We start from the raw sequence: 23,135 nt of genomic DNA, 5'->3' as shown, positions 1-23,135 counted from the left end.
AACTATGGAAATGCTACAAGAACAACAATTCTCTATAAAGGCTTCTCATGAAATTCTAAAACTGATAGAAGTCAAAATTTTAAAAATACAACTAACCAAACCGTAAGTACACAGTTTTGGCCTCAGTAAGCATTCAGACTGAACTGCCAGCAACATTATGAGTTTTTAGTCCATCCCTCATGGGATGCAAAGAACAAAATTAATTAAATTTTGCCACTATGGACCTAGCAACTCGCATATTGATCAACCAAAAAAGTTGTCCTTAACTCTCAGTTCCATTCAAGTTTTCTTCAGACATGATAAAGATAATAGTAACCCAATGCTAGAAGTATCAGCACCACCAACGCACCAGGAGCAGCCCATATCCAGTAGTTGGTCGACTTCTTACGTTTCAGGATGGCTCTTGGAAGTGACTCAGGTCCTTTTGTTCGATTTCTGTACCTAATTGTATTCTCCTTTTGTACTTTATCCTTCACCGAAACAGGTGTAGGAGAAGGAACAGAAGAATCAGCATTAACATCACTCTTCTCTGATTCTGAAGCCTCTACCACAGCTTCAGTTGGTTCCTCAGGATTTGCACCAGTTGCAGATGATGCCGCCTTCTTCTTTGCTTTCTTTTCACGCTCCTGAAAAAAAAATCAAAAGAATTTCAGTTTCACCTTCAAACTAATTATCAAGAAGCAAAACACAATAAAGAACGAAATAATTTCCTTGAGCTTCTTTTCAGCTTCCTTTTGAGCTCTTATAGCTGCTTTGGCTGCTGCTTTCTCAGCCAACTTCTTCTTCCTTTCCACGGCTTGCTTTGCTTTTGCTATTTCCTCTTCTCTCTTTATTTCTTTCAGTTTTTCTTCATCAACTTCCTTGTCCATAGAAGTGTCCTTTTACAACTTGCCTGATCCAGAGATCTCTTTCTCTGCCACAACACCATTCTCTAGAGACAATTTTGACTCCATTACTTTGGTCTCAGCATCTTGCTGGACCTTTTTGGGGAGTTTAGTATCTGGTTGGGGAGAGGATTTGGCTCCTTCCTTTGGTTGCCTTACAGTAAGTTTGGGAATCGTTTCAGCTTCATAAGGCACAGGTGCCTCTGGTGCAACCAGTGGTTTCTCATCAGGATTCCTTATCCGACCATCCCTACTCAATTGCCGACTGTCCAGGGATGGCAGAATTCTTTTCTCATAATCATCCCTGAAGGCCTTCTTGCCACTCCAGATAGTCATAAACTTCTCAACCTAAGTTCCAAAAAAAAAAAGAAAAGATAAAGCTAAAAGCAATATAAAAGATAAGAGAGCAGCCAAATGCTAAAGCACATGAATACTCAGGATGTAACACTAATCGGCAGTCTCAACAAACCTCTGCAGTTGAAAGCTCCTCAAGAGCCTTAATGTCTTTCTTTGCAGCTAGCTCTTTCACTTTGTTTAAGAGTGAACGGCTCTGGTAAAAGTGAGCATTCTGAAAAAATGAAAAAAATAACAGTAATTAGAATGACTGCTTGGTATTAGCATGCTCAAGGAAGTTTGGAAGTTGACTGGAAAAAGTGAATGTATCTCTCCACGCATAAATGAATCTTTGGCTATGGTCATGTATGCATATGAAACAGAGATCTTGAGAATTGAAGCAAAGAAAAGACATAACCCCTCATCACGTTGTTTCCTCAGTTCCTGAATGGTTTTATAAGCTCTGTCCCTCTTCTGGGTCACAGCTGCCAACTCCTCCTGTAAAGAGTCAATTTTATTCTCAATTGCCTTCACTTTTTCTTTAATTTGATTTTTTTTGGACCAGATTGCTTGCTGATCCTTCCTTACTCCATCCAAATCAACACCCATAAGCTACAATAAAACAAATATAGCAAGTTTATTAGCGAAATGCAACAATAGTCTACATTAATACAGGGAAGGCGATAAAAGTGAAAAATACAAGTTTCTTACTTTAACCTGATCTTGAATGGCTTCTTTCTGACCCAATGAATCCAGAATCTTTGCTCTCATTCCAGCATTAGCGATAACTTTTTCCCTGGTTCCCTCTAGTTGTTTGATTTCTCGAAGGATTTGCTTCTCCTCAGACAATGGGATGCTTTCATGCTGAATGCGATATTGCAAGCTATGGATCTGCAATTCATCAATTTCGAAGAAGTGACTAAAAGACAGAAGCAAATAATTAACTGTAGCAGAAAACAAATGACAAATCTCAATGCAGCCAAAGTTTACAGTAGTATCATACAATATCATTGAGCTCTTCCTCAGATGAAAATATACGAACACGACCACCAGCATTGTTATTATTGCGAAGCTTGCCTAAAGCCTGCTGCAGCGGTTCCATTTCCTTCCTTTTCTCATCTAAAATCGCCTTGAATTGCTCAAAATCAATATTCAGGGATTTCACTTGAGAAAGCAACTCTGCTCGATCTGACTGCATTGACATAAAGATAATTCTTTAAAAAGTAATTGAGATTAGGCCTAGCTGGAAGCATAATTATTTTGAACTTCCTTCACAATTTGGCTCAACATTTTGAAGCAAGCACAACAATAAGGAATCAATATACCAAAATAATAATCTACACCACAACAAAATAACAATAGCATATGTGTAATTGTTATTACATGCTCAAGGACTTGAGTTCCCGACGTTCACAAAAATGCATCCAGGTTTAATGCCTCCATTCATTATATTATTATAAGCACATGAAATATTGCACTTAAAACAAGTTTTAGAGACTCATCAAACGACTGACAACATATAAGCACAACCAATAATGCTATACATCTAATTAAAACTAATAGCTTTTCACTCACCCTCTTCACTTTCAATTCATCAGTAAGCTGAAACCTGGCTTTATTCCACTTTTGCACCTCTTTATCAGCCTGATCAATTTTGGCTTTTATCTTTGGATCATCATAAGGTCGATACCTGACAAAATAAAACGAATGGATCTGCTTAGGTGCAGGCCACTCGTTAATTGCATCCTTCGGAAAGTCAGCAGTGGATGCATTATTCTCTTCTCCCTTGTCTGGTTCCTCACCATGGGAACCGACTTTAATAGGCTCATCATGAACGGTATCCTTGTCCAGTTTCCCATTTTCCTTCTCATGCAGAAATGATTTGTCTATTTCAGTTAATTTGTCAACAAATACTTGTGCCATGTCTGATCCCACAACCTCGACACCAATTAATCACAAAAATGAACCTAACAAAATGCGAAAACAAAGATTAAGATACCACATTATATAACCAAAATATAAATATAAATATCATTTCATTTATGAAACAAAAATCAAGAAAAAAGATCAATCCAAACAATTTGTTTTGCTAGCATTTATCAATTGGATTAAACAGTTAACAATCTGGAAAACCAGACACCTGATTGACATAAATAACACAACACATTAAACAAACAAAATTAAGAAAAAGTTTTACCAATAAAAGTTGAAATAGAACAAATATAAATCGATTTCTTTAGCTAGCTTTCTTAATCAGATCAAAAGAGAGAAAAAAAAAAAAAAAAAAAAAAAACAGAAGAATTTCAAAGAAATTATTCAAATTATTCCAATGTCTCTTATACTCTGCATGGGATATTTACTACCAGTATCAAATTAAATAAATTGAACAAAAAAATACAAGATTGATTAACTATAATAAAAAAAAAAGATAGAATCCAGATCGAAAATTAAGTAAAAAGAAGCACATCAAATTAATAAAAGCATGTCATAACACAGGATTAAGCCTTTATCTATCAAGAAAACTAACATGCAATACATTATGGAATAAGGATTAAAAAAAACCCCGAATTTTCAAAACATGAAATGAAAAAGTCAACAGATAAAATGAAAAACAAAAACCCAGAAAGAAAGACAGAAGAAATGAAAGAAAGATTATATGACCACCCTTTTAGAGAGATAAAGAGAGAAGAAGAACCTTTTGCAGAAAAAGGGTCTAAAGTAAATTTAAGAATTTGGCAAAGGAAAGAGTGATGGGTCAGATCTCACTCTCTTTCTCTTCTGACTTCTTTTCAAGAGAGAGAGTGGGCAAGGAAGGAATGCGAGAAAGAGAGAGATTTTAGCTTTATATCAATGCCTGTTTGAGGAAAGAGAAATAGAAGTAAAGAAAAAAGAACAGATTTTTCAGCTGAGAAAAAAGACAAAGGATTTGCCGATTGGGCTTTGCTTTTTTTTTTTTTTTTTCTCTTTCTACAAGCAGTGGAAAAGAACTCCGTTGGACCAATGATTTTCATGTCGCAGGTACAAAGATTTTTGTCTGTTTTGCTGTTAATCGAGTTCTGAACTTAAAATATCTGGTTTTTTATACTGACAATGAAATTTTTTAATTAAATTATAATTTACTAATTAAATATTCATATAATTAATTATATTTGATTATAAATTTAATTATTAGTGTAATTTTAAAAAAAATTTATATTAGGTGTAAAATTTTTTCCTTAAAAAAAATCAAAGTAGTAGTATTTAACGATTTATCCACCATCAATTAGTTAACATCAATTCCTTTAGGAAGAAGAGTTAACATCAAACAAATTTCCCAATTCACTTTGTTTTTTAAGTTAAGCATATGTTAGTTTTAATAAATTATATGCAAATTAGGTGATATCACGAACTTTACCCGAATATATTTTAAAAATTAAAAAATTAATGTAATAAAAATATATAATAATATTTTAATTTTATTTGTGAAATTTTAAAATTACATTTTAATGTATAAAATAATAATTTTAAATGATACTGTCGAACACAAAACTATCAATCAAACAATAAGTAAAACAAAGTAAGGAAGAAAATGCAAATAAAACCAATGTACAATTTGGAAATGTAAAATGTCGGCTTTGTCCCCTTAGTCTTTGTTAGACTTGATTTTAGTAGATTTATCTCGGCAAATATCAATTGTACTGAACACGTTTACTATCCATTAATTCCTCACGTGGATGATTACGACTGGAAGTCAACGCGTGGGATGTAAAAGTACAAACATACCCCTACGAAAAGTTGGAAGTCTTTTTTGGAATAAAATCTTTTTAAATTCTAAGTTCCAAATTTGGGATTTTCCTAATTTGTGATGGCTACTTCAATGGGCAAATTTTGCTCAAAATTATAAATATATATTTGATGTATTATTAATAAATTAGATAATATCAATTTATTAATAAAAATTTAATAAAAAATAAATATTTGTGTATTTATTTTAAAAATTAATAAAATTTAATATTAATTATTAATAAGATAATATCTTATGATTCATTAATGATATATAAAATTTATATATTAATATTGTATAAAATATAGACTTAAAAATTATTCTCTTTTTTGATCTTTGCGTATGGTATTATGATTTATAGGTACATTTGAATTATGAGTGAGATTGAGTTTAATAATATTAAAAATAATAATGATAATAAGATTAAATATTATGATAATAAAATTAATAATTAATAATTAAGATATATATTTAAATATAAAAATTACGATGAAATAAATTATCATAATCGATTGTTCAACCAAAACCGGAGAAAGAGCCTTCAAGATATTTACTCAAATGCATCTCGCAGTACAATGGAATCCGAATGCATCTTGAGTAAAATTTTGAAAAGAGTAAGCTAATATCGAAAATTTTCAAATAGGGTTACTTGGCATCGAATGAGCTAAGCTAGTTTTGAGGGTGGGAGCCAAAGTTTCTTCATAATTTATAAACTTCAAACTGAATTCGGCTTTAGTATGGATATATAGTCAATTTAACAACAAAATTTTACCCTCAAAACTTGACCTAAGATTTGTTACATTTTCTTGATTAAGGGCTTGTAATCGAATAGGTTTTGGTGTAATGAGAATGCATTGAAATTTAATTATCACCAATTGAGCCTAAGTTCAAAGTTCAAATCTTTTTTATCTCCTCAGTCTCCTTTATGTGTAACAAAAAAATATTTGTAATTTATAAAGTTTTATTAAGACAATGAAAGTATCTAATGATAAACTCATAACATTTCTCAATATATCTAAATAAAAAAGAATTAAATTTAAAAAAAAAAGAAAGAAATTAGCTAATCAGGTTTGGTCTTGCTCTTCTTTTCTCTAAAGTTTCATTTCTTAAGTATCAGATTATATATTTTAATAGTTAATGCTTATTTCTTTTATATTTGACAATTTATATCATCGTATGATATAAAATATTATATTTTTATTATATTTTATATAAAAATAACGTGTCATAATTAGCATCAACACGAACGTATAAAATATAATTTTTTGATTTTATTAAATTTATTTATAATTTTTTTAAAATTTTAAGTCACATTATTTTTATATTTTTTATTTGTTTCATTTTCATATCATATTATCATATCATATTTTTAATTGTTAGATCTAATTTTCTCTTATCCAAATAATTAAGTTCAAAACTCTCTTAACCCTCGTAACAATTAAGAAAAGTTTCATTTCTTAAAGCAAATTTTACCATCTAAAACTATCTAATTTGTAGACTTTAAAGGCCCACAAGGGTAATAAAGGGAGGCTGATGGGGCTAAAGCAATTGTCTTGGGGCCTGATGATCCCTTATCATTATAGTTGGGTCCAATTAGAAAGAGTTCTTACCAATATGAGCAAATCATTGAAATTTGAAGGGAGAATACTTCAAAACGACGCTGTTGTTTGCCCATTAAAAGTACTACAATTATCTTCTAACATCTTTTACATTGATGATGGAACAAAATTTGCCTCTCTCTCCTATCTTGTATCCATGACTAGTTATTTCTAATTTTATGTCCATTAATGAAAATTAACTAAATATGTAACTTTATTTTAAGAAGTTATGTGGTTTTATTTATGATACTTTTAGGAAGTTATTCTCAACAAAATTAATTGAAATTAATTAAAGAATTTGCTTACATAAATGCAAGCGTTACACTTTTTTTTTTTTTACACTCGAATCAAAATTAAATTTATAGTACTTACATTTAATTATTTCGATTCAAAACAATTATTGTAACACTTTGTTGGTGTAAATGAATCCCTCATCTTAATTAAATAAATAATTTGTAAATACTTATGTTCATTAATAAAAATTAATTTGCAAATAGTTGGGTGAAAGTTTTTCTTGAATATGTTAATCCATGACAAGTTATTTTATTTATTAAATATGAAGTTTTATATGTTAAGATTTATATCTAATAAAAAAAATATGAAGACAAATCAAAAGGGAAAAAGGAAGAAAATATGACTTTTTATGATTGAAAATAAATTAATCATAATTAATATTTTAATTAACCACATTTTTTTATTTTATTTAACTTTACATTTTGCAATCAAATGTAATAACTTTAACCGCAACATCAATAAGATTAGTTTAGTTTATAAGAAAAGATTTTTTTTATCAATCAAGATTTAATTTTTATGAAAAATTTTAAAAAATAAAATTTTAAAAATGAAAAAGTATGTGTTTGTGTCAAGTTTTGAATGAGAGGTAGAATTGAAATCAAAAGGAAAATAAAGAAAGTAGTGAGTAAGAAATATAGAGAATGTTTTTTGCATTTATATTTTGATACATAAGTCAAAGATTAATACGAAAAAAGTCAAAATATGAGAAAAATAAAAAATTAAGAATATTCTGAAATGAAATGATAATACATAAATATTCATATTTATAAGTAAGAGGTATGAGATTTGTAAAAAAAAAAAAAATAACGTAACTAAATTGATGTAACATTACATATATTAAATTAATTTAATATGTAAAATCAATTAAAATATTTAAAATACCTTTAACTATTTATCGATAATCTTTAATAAAAAAAAATTATCTTTTTAACCGTGAGATACCTTTTATACTTTTTATAATATGTCATTAGGATTACCTAATAAACTTAAATTTAGGTAAATTTTGAAATATTATAATTCAATAATCCATATCATAAAAAAAATGAAAAGGATAATTTAAAAAAAAATATAAGAAATCAAACCCATGAAATCATATCAAATAAACCAAAAACAATGTGATCGTGCAAAAATCTTAATTTTGATAATTAAATTTTTAATTTTTGTCATTTAAATAAAAAATTATATAAAAATATTTTTTTATTGTCTTTGTCTGAAGATATGCTACAATGTTAAATGTGAAGATGTACGAACTCCGAAGTCTGTGACAGATGTTTCACCCGCATTAATCTCGGTGTTGTCAGTTTATCTAAAATCGTGAAGATAAGCAAATTTCTTTGTGAAAAGAGGGAGGGGCCCAGTAACCAAAAGCAATTTCTTTTCAGATTCCAAATCAGAATCAGACGGCTGGCAAGCAACGGTGATGTTTGGCGTAATGATTGGGTAATAGGTTACGTCATGGAACAGCCGAATCTTTCGGGTTCCGTGCCCTTTATTCCCGCAAAGAATGTCCGCTTATTGAAACGTGGAGAGTTGCGGTGATTAGTTGTTGTGTATTTCACTCAGACAGACAGAAGCAAAATGTACTAACGCACTAAAAAAATATTTAGAGCTCGTTTGCATTCCATAGCAGTCCAATGGTACAATTTAGGGCTTTCAATTGAAAAAAGATCCAACGAACCATTGGATCCCATGGCAATCAACTATTTTTAATATAAAATTAAAATATAATATTTTTTAATTAAGATAATCGAATGATTTTGATACAGGACATTCAATTATTATATTTAATTTCATTATTATTATTATATTTACATTTAAATATATACATTTTATCATTGATTTTAATTTTATTATTACAACATTCAATATCAATATTAAGTAAATTAATTTTATAAATATCGTTATTTTTAATTTTATCGTTCATTTAAATAAATTTTTAAAAAATAAAAGCAAAGTTCTTAACCCATCATTACAAAATATATTTACTCATTCTTTTTTTTTTTTGTAAAGTTAAGGATCGATTATTAATACTTATAATTTTTTTCAATCTTTCATGGGCTTGAGCTTTTTTAAATTTTCATATTATTTCCTTGAATTTTACTACTCCCTCTGTCCCATATTATTTTTTATGTATGGACTTTCACAGACTTTAAGAAAAAGACTTTAATTTTAATGTAATTAATATTCAAATTAATTTTTTTTATAAAATTAAAGTTTCATGATTTTTAATATCAAGAAGTAAAATAAAAATCATAAAAATAATTTTAAAGTATAAAAAAAATTTTAGATGTTCAAAAAAAAAAATATATAATTTTAGGACATCCTAAAAAGAAAAGATGAACAAAGAAAATAGGATAGAAAGAGTATTTTATTTGAAATTACAAAAATTTTATTAATTTAATATGAATTAACTAAAATTATATTTGGTTCTAAAATGAAAATAGCACTAAAAATTGGGATAATAAAACCATTAGTTAATTCTTTTCAATTTTACTGTGGGATTTTTTTTTTTTAACAAATGAGGTGTAAGCTTGTTACAAGATTTCCCAAAAGGGGAACATTAATTTGTACAATATTGTTTTTTATTATGGTTTTTTAAGCAACATTTATTACATTTTTTTTGGTTCTTTTAATTGCTTGATTTAATTGCTATATTAATGACAAGCAACGTTAGAATAAGAATGGCTGTTTCTTTTTGGCTGTTGGATTAATTGAGACATGGAGATGGGGCAATAACAATAATAATAATAATAATTGACGTTTTTTACTTTTCTTTTTGCCAAATACTTATAAATTAATTGTCACATAACATTGAGAAAAAAGAAATTGAATTTTCAATTTTATATTATAAAACTAATTGCACATGTAGCTTAATTTAGGGTGGCTAATTGCACATTGAATTTTAACCCCAATGTCATTTCTTAAAGATAATTATATAAATCAACTGAATGCTCTGAATTTAATGTAAGATAAATTCAAAACCTTAAATTTTTTTAAATTTGATATTAGCACATATTTGAAAGTAATACTTGAATCATTGAAATTTTGTAGCAGAAGTTGAAAATTAAACACAATTTAGAGATTAAAAGCTATATTTTTCTCTTATATTTATTTGGTGATGAAAATGATAGAACGATGGATGAAACATATATATTTTCATTAAAATGTGTTTGGTGTGATAAGAATGATAGAAAAGTAAAATATGGGAAACTTTTTGATTTAAAAGTAGTAATGTAGTCCTTTTTCTTTAAGTAAAAATTTAGTAATGAAATTTAAATTGCATAACCAACCAAAAAATATTGAATCTTCTTTCTTAGTGCATGGCTTTTACTTACTAGATTTACAAAAATTTTCAACTTCAACCTTTTTTTACTTGGAAAGTTAACTCTAAAGATGAAACCTTAATCCAATGAGCCTTTATGTCCTTCAAGATTCAATTAGGTCAAAAAATTATAAATAAAAATTATAAACCTTTTAAAAATATGATATAATACAATATCTGAGCATTTAATTCAATGATAAATTTATGTGTATGATCTTTTATTAAAAAAGTCGAGTTCCAAATCTTTTTTCTAAATAAAAAATAAAGAAAATAAAATCGAATCATAATTTATACTTCATTTGGATGATCGATAAGATTTATTTCCAAAATAATGTATAATATGATAAAAATTTCAATTAACCAAATAAAACTCTTTCAAAATATCTTTGAAAATCACATAATGAAAATCCTAAAGGTTTGCAATATGGGCATTAGCTTTGTGGCTTTTAGCTACTATGGTGAGACATTCAACCAAACTCTTTTGGCTACCAAACCTAATGAAAATTAGCTTTTTAATTGCCATCATTTTTTAATTCATATTTAAGTTTCCTCACATGTAAGTTCCCACCTCACTTTGATAGTGTCATTTATTCTGTGGTTTTCAAGAATTTAATAAAAATGTTACTTAATTTGGAATCATCAATCCATATTTTATATTTCCAAACTTCTACATCAGAATTAATTAATTAATTATTTATTTAAATAATAAAAATTAAGTTGACATGGGAAAAGGGGAAATGTTTAAAATATGATATACTTAATTAAAAAAAATACCATTTTTTATTATTAAAATTCATGGTGTTTTACTTTTTCTCCATTTAATTTCTATTAAAATTGCATGGTGTTTTACTTTTCCTAGGATCATCTATTTTGGGATAGCATCAAATGACCAGAAATACATAAAACAATAAGAATATTGAAAAAAGAAAAAAGAAATTTTGAATTTGGCAAAGTCAATAATAGAGTAAGAAATGGGGTCAAAACTTTTTTTTTTTATTGGCCAACCGATTTTCTCATAAGACAAACAAAAAATTTTCATTAAACCATGGTGTCTCAGTCACACCCCCGACATTTTGTCTTGGATTCAATTTTCCCCAAATGATACCATTTCCCCTGCAAATTTTCTCACATCCTTGATCAATTTTCCATCAGTATTATCCATTCTATCAAAATTAGCTCCAATCTTATATAGAATATAAATAATTTATAAAAGTAATTAAAAACCAAATTATAATTAAGGCTAAATTAAAAGTATACATGAATTTATCATAAATTAAACACGTATCAAATAATTTCATTTATACAATATTAATGTTAAACTTTTTATTGTATTTACTAAATATGCATTCTCTTAAATTTTATTAAAAAATAATAGTTCATATATCATTTTTTTTTAAATTTATATTTGTTTTATTTGTCTAAAAAAAATTTTATTGTTTGAATTTGAATTTATTGTAAGGTTATAAAAAAATAATTTTTATAAATTTGTTAAATCCAAAATAAATAAGCCTACTTAAATGGATAAAACCCCAAAATTTTATTGCCACTCAATAAAAAAACCTCTACATTTCTACATGAAATAAAATTATATATATATATATATGTGTGTGTATATATATATATATATATATTTATATAGCATTAACAAAGATTACATGCATTGTATAGGCATAATAAATGATTTCTCAAAGGAAAAAAAATCTACTGAGAATATTGAAAAGTGAAAACTGTTTCTATGTACTGTAATATTCGGAAAAGAATAAAAAAAAAAAAAAAGAAGAAAGAAACTTCACTACTTGTCATTGTGTTCAAATTTTGCGGTCTTTTTTTTTTTTTGGTGGATTTTTTTTGTTGTTGTTGCAGAGTCTTTGGTCAATCCAAGGAGCTCTTCTACATTAACAGAAACTCCTAAGGCTTAGATACAAGAGAGTTAAAAGGAAGAAAAAGAGAGAAACAGAAAAGGAAAGAGAAAGAAACATTTTCATTCCTTTCTTTATTAACATTAATTCATAACCCTGCTCTTTCTCACAACAATTAAAAAAAAAATTTGGGTTTTCTTTTTTCTTGCAAGAAACAATCTTTTTGTTGTCTACCAGCATAAAAATCAGGTTTGTTTCTTAAATTATCTTCATTTCATGTGTTTTCTTAATATCCTCTCATGTTGGTTTTGGTTCATATTCATTGAATTTTTTGGGCTTCTTTTTATTTTTAAATATATATTTAGATTTGGCTTTCATTGATAGCTTTATGTTTGATTTCCAGATTTGGGTATTATTTCTTTTTGTCAAAGATTTAATCTTTCCTTATTTTCTGTTTCTGGGTTTTGCTTTTATTGAATGATAGTTATGAATCTGTTAGTGGGAAATTTACAGATTTGATGATCAAGAAAATTTTAATTCAGATTTGTTTTTTTCATGCATTATAAAAGTTGGAAATAATCATTTCCTTCTCAATCACTTTTGGTATGTTTTGTTTTTTTTCCTCTTTCTCATAATTTGTTGTTATTTTATTGATTGTTTCAACAAGTTTCAATTTCTTGGTAATATGGGAATTAGCATTACAGGCTATGATATAATAAAATAATTTGCTATGATATTATAAACTAATATTACTGTTGGTTGTTCATTTAACAGCTATAGAAGGTATATTTGGGAATATATATAAGAGGAAAGTTCTTGATCCGAAGATCTATGGTAGTTGTGGGAACCATTTGTAACTGAATCAAGATATAAGGTGTTTTTTTTCTTTTTCCTATGTTTTGAGTTGGTGATGAGCACATTTTTGCTGTGAAGATTGTTTATTGGATCCTATGATAAGGTCTCACAATGGTATCACTGAACATGGAGAAGAAATGGGTGTTTCCCCTTGTGATAAGTTCTCTCATATGCATGTTCCTTCTTGTCACTTCCTTCAATATGGGGCTTGTTTCTCCAGTTTACAAAATCAATTCAATCTTCTCCATTTTCCCGGCTCACATTTCGATGAATCAAAGAAAACCGGAGTATGCTGAATCGAAGATCAACCTAGGTTCGCCACCTCCTCCTGCTGGTCCAACGATTCCACGTTTTGCTTATTTGGTTTCTGGATCAAAAGGTGATCTGGAAAAGCTTTGGAGAACACTTCATGCACTGTATCATCCACGGAACCAATATGTGGTCCATTTGGACCTTGAGGCATCTGCAGAAGAAAGATTGGCACTTACTTCCAGAATAAAAAACCATACAATTTTCTCCAAAGTTGGGAATGTTTATATGATCACCAAGGCTAATATGGTTACTTATAGAGGGCCTACCATGGTTGCTAATACTCTCCATGCTTGTGCAATTCTTCTAAAGAGAAATAAAGATTGGGATTGGTTTATCAATCTCAGTGCATCAGATTATCCTCTTGTGACTCAAGATGGTTAGTTTCTATCATATGTCATACTTGTTCTCCGTTTTCCTGGAGTTGTAGATCTTGATCTCGGTGTTCAGTTATTTGAACAGTCATTGATCAATTAATTTGTAATTTGCAGATCTTCTTTATGCATTTTCGGCTTTAAACCGGAACCTTAATTTTGTTGAGCACACAAGCCAGCTTGGTTGGAAAGCGTAAGTTCTCTCCCTCTTTCCCTCTCTGTCTAAACTCTGTAAATATGTCAAATGCCAACATATTTCGCCTGTTCTTGTGCAGGGACAAAAGAGCAATGCCTTTGATTATAGATCCTGGACTCTACATGTCAACCAAGTCTGATATATTTTTGGCCACACCAAGAAGAACATTACCTACAGCATTTAAATTATTTACTGGTTAGTACTCCATCATACACCTGATATATTTTTTTTAATTTCCATGTTCAGTAATTTAAACTTTTAGTCGTCTTTGATTCTTTACAATTAAGGATATGAGGATTCAAACTTTAAAAGTACTGATCCATTTATACATAGTATTGAAATTTCATAATAATTGTTTCTAAGGATCAGTTCCATCTTAGTGGTCTCGGTAGGCTTATGAGATTATTGTTTCTGATCTCATACACAGACAACACAGACAACGGTCTTTCTTTTTTTCTTTTTCTTTTTTTTTCTATCTAAAAGTGAATTATCTGAGGCTATGTGGTGTGTTTGAGTTAACCTGCACTCATTAGGCAAGTTCTGTTAGAACTTATGAAAACATATATGCATTTGGTTTAGTGATGCAGCTGGATGGAATCTTGATCTTAAAGCTATGCCTTGGTTTTGTTCTGCACATTGCATTCGTACATAGAGATAGCATTTATTGCAACCCTACTCATATGTTAAAAATGGAAATGTTAAATTTGTTTTGTTTTACAAAATTGGTGGTTAACTTTTTCAAAACATCCTCTTTGGTTGCAGGTTCAGCATGGACAGTTTTGTCGCATTCATTTGTGGAGTTCTGTGTTTGGGGTTGGGATAATCTACCAAGAACTCTTCTGATGTACTACACAAACTTTGTCTCCTCCCCTGAAGGCTACTTTCAGACTGTCATATGCAATGTTCCAGAGTTCGCTAAGACTGTTGTCAATCATGATTTGCATTATATTTCATGGGACAATCCACCTCAACAGCACCCGCATGTCCTTACCCTTAATGACACAGACAATATGATTACGAGTAATGCTGCTTTTGCTCGGAAATTCAAACTAGACGATCCTGTCTTAGATAAGATTGATAAGGATTTGCTTGGCCGGGCACCAGGAAGCTTCACCCCCGGTGCTTGGTGCTCTGGCAAACCAAAATGTTCAGAAGTTGGAGACTTGAACAAGCTCAAGCCAGGTCCAGGAGCTCAGAGGCTTCACCAACTCATAGCTATGTTAGTTATGAAAGCTAATCTCGGTCAAGATCAGTGTACATAGGTTTCATGATGAGGAAGTTCAATCAATGAGGCAGACAACAGCGGAGAAAATTGTATCTAATAGAAAATTTCTAATAATGGCATTCCTCATCTGGCCTAATCTCGATTATAATTGAAGGTGAATCTTAGTCTTGCTGCAATCATAGGAATTGAAAAGTATAGCCATATTCAGGATCAGAAATGGTACTCGATACCCCACTTTTGGTAGAGACTAATTAGATAAAAAAAAAAAAAAAAAAGCTTTATACTTCCGTATCTCAGAACTGTTATTCAATATTTTTCTACCACTGCATTAAGTTTTTGATACATTGTTGTTCACAAACCAGGAAACTCTTGATGTTGAAGTTTCTTATGATTATGATTAGATCCCAAGACTGAATATTCCCCTGGACAGCCATTTCGTTCTTTTTTTTTCCTTTTCCCGGTGTTTGAGATTCAGGATTTGAATTTTGATTACTAAAAACTAAGGGTTCAGTATTCTGTTAACGGATCATGTAGCTTGTTCTTTCTTTAATAGGATTGAAGCTCTCAGATCTTTTCTTCAGAATTATTAATTACATCATGCACATCAAACTTGATCCAAAGCTACTTCTGAAAATCCTGCCCTGAAGCTGTAAAGTGTCCAAATTGGAATCATCTTACTAATAATTGCTTACTTTCAAAAAGGTTGGGGGGTTTGCGAGAGTAATCATTCCTGTCAATTGGAGCTAATATGATATGACAAGCCATCCAAGCATTCACTTAGGTGCATCTCATCTGGTTACCACAATTCTTACCAACTAAAATCAGATTTATAGTCACATTTCTCACCAGCTAAAATTAAATTGTAGCTGCACTGGTTATCTATCCATATTAATGGCAGCAGTGGAATGAGTCAGGTCAGGTGACTTCAGGTTGAAAAAAAATAGAATCATCTTGGAATTAACATTTAGATTATTCAAGTTCGATTCTAAATTATTGTATTTTAAAATTAGATTACTTTAAATTTGAATTATTTTAAATTAATCTTTCAAATCATATCAGTTTTGGATTTGGTTTGAATGAATTTGAGTGCAACTTTTTTTTGTTTATCAAGTCGAGTCAGATTCGGATTTTCAAGTTCAGGTCATCATCTTTGCTTGCTCTGCTCCACATGGATCGAAGGCCATGGCAATTATGTTCTGCCATTTTGCTAAAAGTGGATGAAAACATAAAAACAATTATAAACAACACCAACAGGAAATGGCAAACTGTGAGGAATCACAAAATTAATTATATTTAATTTAAAAAATGACTATGAACTATAAGCATTACAAAATATGCAAGAGGATCGATTCTTTTCCCTTTTCTCTCTGAATTTTATCTACATATATTTGAACAAGTCATTCTCATTCTTCATGTTAATTGCATCCGCCATCATCTACAGCCAAATTTTTTTTGCCCAAATGCTATACCTTACAATCTTCTCCAATGTAAGATACCTGCCACTAGTCGTTTTGTGCCTGCATGGAGCACTGATTTGCTTGTGTCCTTGTTTAGAATCATGGATGATTTCAAGAGACGAGGCCAAACTAAACCATCTCCAAGATTTTGATATTGCCAGTAGAATTTGCAGCAACCAGGGTGGAGGACTGGCCACGCCAACAAACAGAAGAAATAAACTGCATGGCATCATCCATTTCGTGTCCCGATAATGGATCCGTGTTGTTGAACTTGAATGTCAATGCCGGCATGGGGAAAGCCTTATGGTATATGAATACCTATACAATAGAATTCCTAGTGAGTGCTCAATACATAAATCAGTACAATATCATGTTCAGAAGGCACCGGTAAGCAATGAGAAGCCAACGAAACTACAGCTATTAATGCATGATAGTCTAATTATATAATGAGAGAAGATATGGATTACCTCATTAGTTTCTGAGCCAGTAGCAATGTAACCATCAGATACGGACAAGCCAACGAAGTTCTGCAACAAGAAGAACATGTTCCACAATATGAAGACAATTCATTTTTGACGAGGATGGAAACAAACTCAGGCAGACCAAATAAATTTGTGATGATTTCATATGTTCATTGCAACATATGCAGCTACCAACATGTGTTCATAACATTTGCTGATTAATCATGCAGCTTTATTAAGGAAAATATACTAAGCATAATAATCAAGTCCAAACAAAACTTGACATCATAATGTATGCATCAATGCTTAATATGATGCATGAGTTAATATACCTTTACATTCATGTGGCCGGTAAAGGACTGAAGGGGAGTATCAATAACCCGAGAAGAGAGCATTGACAAATCCCAAAGCTTCAGAGTATTGTCTGTGGAAGCAGACACAAGAGTACTTGTATCAACAAACTTGACGTCACTCACAGTTTTATTGTGTCCAACTAGCATGCATAGAGGAATCCTAGAGTTTCGGAGATCATAATAATAAATTTTATGATCTGCTGATCCAAATGCAAGATAACGACCAGAATCAAAGGGAAACTGGACGCAGCAAACATTGGCCTTTGTTTTGATGGTACAAATACTTACTCCCTGCAGTGGCAACCAAGGTAAGAGAAAAACTTATCATACATCCAGAATTAAATAACACATCAAGCAATTAGATGACTGCAGTATGTTTAGTTTCAAAGCTGACATCCACCAAGTTCAAAAAAAGAATTGCCTGATTGATACTCCATAGCTTTACAGAGCCATCGTCACTCCCACTAGCCAATATTGTTGGATCTGCTGATGAAAAGTCAATGGACCATACTCGTTTCTCATGTTCCCTCATTTTGGTGAGTACTTGACTTCTTGTAACATCCCACACCTGAAAATGGTTGAGATACTGATTTAGATACAGCAATAGACTACTGAATGATGAATGCTGAGTGAATGCTTTACCTACCTGCACCACTCCTTCAAAGTTACTTGATGCAATCTGGCTTTTAATATAACTATTCCAACATATACTGCTTAGTTTTGACCGACTAGCCATTTCAACCACAGGATAGTGGATATCATGATTTTTATTTATGATTGCATCACATTCAAATACTTTAATCTTCTTATTTACACCAGCTGTAGCAAAAAATTCTGCATCACGATCAAAACCGAGAGAGCATACCAGATTGGAAGAATTTAATAAATCTCCTTGCTTCAAGTCTGCCTTGACTTTTAACTTGCTGTAAGATAGATACTTGCACAAGCCCTCAAGGAATGGATTTATCCATCCACTCTCCAAGCACTCGCTATACCTCTCTTTTGATGTTAAATTATTGACAGAACTTCTTTCTGTCAGAACAATAGATCCTTTGCCATCACTATTCATTGGTGTTTGTCTACTCAAAGGCTTCCCTGATTGCTTCACTGGCCTGCATCTTGTCAAAAAATATGCTGTCTCAAGTTTCTTAAAGTTTTTCATCAACCGAGAACTTTTCAGGAGAATACTTTCTTGATTTTCATTAAGTGTATCAGACTTTTGACGAGTGTCTAGATTATCACCACATTCTTCTACATTTTGAATCTGAAGTCCCGGTCTAGATCGTTTTCTAGACCCCAAGCAGGAAGAATCATCAGTATCAACAATATTTATTGAGGGGAGATTTGATGTTGAACTGTCATCTTTGCCCAGCTTTTTATATGAGTTTCCCTCTTTCTTTAAGATTGTTTGCTGCTTTGTAACTTCTGCCATGTCAGAACAAAGAAAAGAAACAGTATGTTGCAACCTATCAGCAACTTCCTGTTTCCTTTGTTGTATCAGCAAAAGGAATTCCAGCAATAACTCCTGCTCCTCTATTCTCTCCCTGAGCTTTATGGCTGCTTCACGGTCTTCCAGATTATCTCTTGGTTCATTAAGAAACTCACTCTGTACCAACTCACTGTTACACTGATGAAACAAGATTAATACACCAAATCCATTATGAACAAATGTTGGAACTCCAAACTTAAAACAATAATTGCTTCATGTGCCAGTGATAGAAGAAGATCACTCGGATGAATATATCCAGAGCAGCAATGGTGACATGAAAGTAACAGAAGCTAGTGTAATGAAGGCATTGCTAAAGGCATAAACTATTCCCCATTAAGGAAATAACTCCACAAGAAAGCACATGATGAACTACAAGTCTATAATAGATTGAAAGAATTTGAGGCTGCCTGGATTTGCCACAAAACTTTTATATTTACATTCCACGTACTAACTATCACTATCAATATTATAATAGACTACTTTAATATCCATGCATTGCCTTGCATTTTACTCACAATTAAAACCTAACTTTGTAAAGCCAGACCATCCTGTCCAGCACATTAACAAAGACATTAATCCAATTACGTAGTTCAATCATATTAATAAAGAAAATGTTTGATAATGGTAATGAAAAGAAAAAAAAGTTCAAGTAGAAAGGTATAACGGGCACCGGATATGGAAATTATGTAAACAAATGGTAGAATATGTAAAAGGCAAGGAGAAATTACCCCATTTTTGGACGACTACTTGGCTCAGGATGCAGTAACCATAAACAAAATGAAACTTCCTTTGGCCACTTCAGTAGCAATTGTGGAGGAAGAACTCGATGTCTTAAACTAGACATGGTTCTAGTCTTTTCTTCTCTTGAGCAGAAGGGGCAGAACAACTGCAGACACATGGAAATACTAAGTAAAAAAGTATAACAAAAATCAGTTTTAAGATTCAATCCAATGATTGAATAATAATTAATAACAAAAGTAAATAAAACAAGAAAAGACATCTAAGTGTTTAATCTGGCCATAACTAATACCAAAGATAATAAACTATCAAGCAACCTATTTGAAAAGTTAAAAATGATGAATCTATCACAACCTGGAGCTTAACTCAATTGGTTCATACAACCACCTGTAAGAGGTGACATCCAACAGGTCTAGAGTTCGACAGCACTTGCAATCCCTTCCTCTATCCCCAAGCTATGGCCTCATTTGTACAAAAAATTGATAAATATATCAAGCATTTTCAAAACTAACCTCAAAAAGGAGAACTCCCAACCGATAGATGTCGGAAGCACAGGTACTAGGAGAGCCAGCAACCTCTTCAGGACTAGTGTACCAACTGGTCTCCATAAGCAATATCTGTTTCATAGGAAATGGTTGCTTTCTCTCGTCTACTTGTTCAAAATTTCTTCTGTCCAAGGCTTTATTTTCTTCACTCTCCTCTAAAATTGAATTCCTTGCACTTACTGAGCCTGACTGCATGCAACTAGCTTCTGATAAAGCAGTTGTTGGTGTTTGAACATCTTCATTCATCAGCCTACATTGCCAATGCATGTCAAGGGGCAAACTAGAGGATAAATCCTTAACCTCCGTATTTTGGCTATTTAATGCATCCTCAACAGAGTCAGATCCAGAATCTGAACGAGATGCAGACTCAATGAAGGAAATGTGATTAAATGAGGACATGACAAAGCATGAAGGTCGAACATTATGGACGACAATCCCTTGTGAATGTGCTATATTTACAATCTCAACTATTTGCCTAAATATGTGCAAACATTCAAAGACATCAACTGATCGTTCTGGTTTATCTAACCACTGCCTCAAGCTAACATCACCCCATTCAATGGCACGGACAAAAGGGTTTACCGATGTCTCATCCTCACAAACCCCAGAAACACCAACCTGGCTTCTAAGGTGATCATTGTGGGCCAGCACATCCCTACCATCCTCCTTTCTAGACCCAAAATCATGCGAAACATCACCTGAAATGTCGATTCTTTCAGCACGAAATAGACTTGGATCCCTGTCTGAAACACCAGAAGTATTCAGTGCCCTAGAACTATCAGACTCCTCCCAAGCAGACTCAGATGAACCCTCCATTTTTATCCTCCAAGAATTGCATGAAGACCGCCACTTAAACATCCAACAAATGAAAAAATTCTTTGGCTTGTTATCCACTCACTCACTTCTACCATTATCATTTTGAATCATAAACTCATTTCATTGTCACAAAATGACAAGAACCCCAACTTCCCATCAAGAAAGTGCAAACTCAGTTCCCTGGAAACAAAAGTAACCAAAATCAATACCTACACACTAAAATTCTCATTATAGATGCTATCACAAACCCCACCACCACTAACACGGCCAATCAGAAAAGAAAAATAAAGTTAACAAAATCCTCAACCAACAGCAAAAACACAAAATACCCACTGCTCAACATATAATCACCTTCACATCACACCAAACAACAAACATAAACAACCAATATCTATATATGCTTAGACTATGTTTCTAAAAGGAAGAGAGAGAGGTACCAGTTTTCTGTTCCTGCTAGAGCAACCTGCAAACTCAACCACATAGCAAAAAAGTTTTGTTTTTTGGTTGACACTAAAGATTATCAACCTTCCAAACTCCCCACAAGTTTTTCATAACCAAAAAAAAAACAAAATCTTCCCAACAGAACACAGACCAGTTGAATATCATCATTAAAAAAATAAAAAATAAAGAAAAAATTATCTTTCTTTAACATACTAAGCAACTTCACCTTGTAACTTTATCGAATGTGTCTTGTTTGAAACATAGACCACTCTTTTGAGCATCTTCATTATCATCCCGCTTTATTCCAATTGGACTACGTGGCATTACCATGACCTCAAAGCCTGTTCCTGCAACAGGATAAAAAAAAAATTGAATAATCTTGTGGGACCAATCGGTATTAAAAAATTTTACGAAGAAAATACTCAATGGCTTTCACTCCGGGACTGAGTCCAGTCAAACAGTACCACATGTTTTCAAAAATTACTATTTTGGTGTTGAAAAAGAGAATCTTGGCTATCTTAGCATTAACCCTAAGAGGAAACCTTTTTAGATCATTGAAACCAGACAACTAATTAAACTTTCATTTTAAGAAACGATTAAAAAAAAAAGTTGAAAGTTGGTGAAAGCAAACGTTTGATTCTTCTTTAATCCCTGAAAATCTCGGCCTCTGATATTAAAAAAAAAAAATGAAGGAAATTTTCTAGTAGCTTTTAAAGGATTAAACTTTGATACCCTTTTGGCCATTTCATCCCAAAAGCATGTTAATTTTATCAAGCAAAATAAAAAGGAGGGCCATTTGAATAAATGACTAGATATATGACTTTGGTTTTGGGTCAGATTTTGAACAGTATCAGCATAGTGATAGAGGCAAATATAATTATTTGGAAACCATTACAGTTTCCGGATTAATCATTTTTATCCCCTTGGTTTTCAATTTTTTCATTCGTGTCCCTACATTTTTTTTTTCAAATAATGAATTTTGAACTAATTGGAACAAGAACTATGCACAACTAAAATCATAAATTTTCAAGAAATGAAGTGTTATTTAAATTTTTATTAATGATTTATAAAGTGAATTATTATTTAGAAATATTATTTACATATTCATACAAGTTTTATAACTAATAAAATTGTAATCTTTCATCAATTTAATCATATTAAACTTGTTTTAGAACTTGGAAATCTCATAAAAACTTGTACCAAAATAGGTAAATAAACAAGTTGAATGCAAATTGTTCAAAAAAGTTAACTTCAATTTCTTTTTTTTTTTTTTAACGTAAGTTAACTTCAATTTCTAATATTACTACTCCAAGACAAAAATTTAATAAATTAAGTTCATTTGCCACCCATTACATTTAAAATCATAATTACCAAAGTGGATAAAAACCAAAACATACAAGAAACATATTATGTCATAAATGGAATAGCCCCTCCATTCATGGATCGTAACTCAATAATATTGATCCGTAATTCAATAATATTAAAATTAATTTTAAAATTGAAGATTTCGAATGTTTTGATATTATTTATAATCTAAAAAAGAAATAAATTATCTTACCATCTATATTAAAAAAAATATTTTTGCAAATTTTGTACATTAATTTTGATTTTCAAAGACAAAAGCTTTGGTGTGGAGAAGACGTATTGTACTAAGGTTGGTCTCTAGAATTGAATGCATCAATCAAACCTTGGACCAAAGGCTGAATGAAAAATTTCAGGATGGGGTTCTGCCACACATATATAGTTTCTGCATTTGGTGACCAAATAACTTTGGACCACAAATTTTAGGTTTTTTCTTCCATTTTTTTTTTTTTTTTTTAGTT

General features: G+C 31.0%; 2 protein-coding genes and 1 pseudogene across 8 annotated transcripts; 1 reads left to right on the top strand and 2 right to left on the bottom strand.

Annotated features, from left to right (window-relative positions):
- Nucleotides 1–65: 65 nt before the first annotated feature.
- LOC111288918 (proton pump-interactor 1-like) lies at nucleotides 66–3,161 on the bottom strand (annotated as a pseudogene). Its single transcript, XR_016341626.1, has 7 exons — nucleotides 2,793–3,161; nucleotides 2,221–2,409; nucleotides 1,929–2,108; nucleotides 1,636–1,829; nucleotides 1,354–1,453; nucleotides 690–1,232; nucleotides 66–623 (listed from the first exon to the last, which is right to left on the bottom strand). The product of XR_016341626.1 is annotated as a proton pump-interactor 1-like (transcript).
- An 8,829-nt stretch (nucleotides 3,162–11,990) lies between these two features.
- Nucleotides 11,991–15,445, top strand: LOC111288329 (beta-glucuronosyltransferase GlcAT14A-like). The gene is made up of 5 exons (XM_022879170.2): nucleotides 11,991–12,302; nucleotides 12,828–13,596; nucleotides 13,709–13,784; nucleotides 13,867–13,982; nucleotides 14,550–15,445. Exons 2-5 carry the CDS (start codon nucleotides 13,020–13,022, stop codon nucleotides 15,047–15,049), a joined length of 1,269 nt encoding a protein of 422 aa, XP_022734905.1. The 5' UTR covers nucleotides 11,991–12,302; nucleotides 12,828–13,019; the 3' UTR covers nucleotides 15,050–15,445.
- An 825-nt stretch (nucleotides 15,446–16,270) lies between these two features.
- On the bottom strand, nucleotides 16,271–22,369 carry LOC111288327 (protein SPA1-RELATED 3-like). Of its 6 annotated transcripts, XM_022879167.2 has the most exons (10): nucleotides 21,735–22,368; nucleotides 21,539–21,659; nucleotides 21,309–21,443; nucleotides 20,023–21,051; nucleotides 19,501–19,658; nucleotides 17,930–18,902; nucleotides 17,705–17,851; nucleotides 17,263–17,574; nucleotides 16,937–16,996; nucleotides 16,271–16,787 (listed from the first exon to the last, which is right to left on the bottom strand). In XM_022879167.2, the coding sequence occupies exons 4-10, from the start codon at nucleotides 20,911–20,913 to the stop codon at nucleotides 16,599–16,601; spliced, it is 2,730 nt and encodes a 909-aa protein (XP_022734902.2). In that variant the 5' UTR covers nucleotides 20,914–21,051; nucleotides 21,309–21,443; nucleotides 21,539–21,659; nucleotides 21,735–22,368; the 3' UTR covers nucleotides 16,271–16,598. The 6 variants fall into 6 exon arrangements, with proteins under 6 accessions (XP_022734902.2, XP_022734903.1, XP_022734901.2 ...); XM_022879168.2 differs by lacking the exon at nucleotides 21,309–21,443 and having other exon boundaries at nucleotides 18,149–18,902; nucleotides 21,735–22,369; XM_022879166.2 differs by lacking the exon at nucleotides 21,309–21,443.
- Nucleotides 22,370–23,135: the final 766 nt, after the last annotated feature.

Source organism: Durio zibethinus, chromosome 4 (genome assembly GCF_047325235.1).
Source record: "Durio zibethinus cultivar Kanyao isolate XHJ-2024 chromosome 4, ASM4732523v1, whole genome shotgun sequence".
Lineage (NCBI taxonomy): Eukaryota > Viridiplantae > Streptophyta > Magnoliopsida > Malvales > Malvaceae > Durio > Durio zibethinus.
The sequence above is the reverse complement of the archived record's forward strand: the minus strand, read 5'-3'. Positions and strand labels throughout refer to the sequence as shown.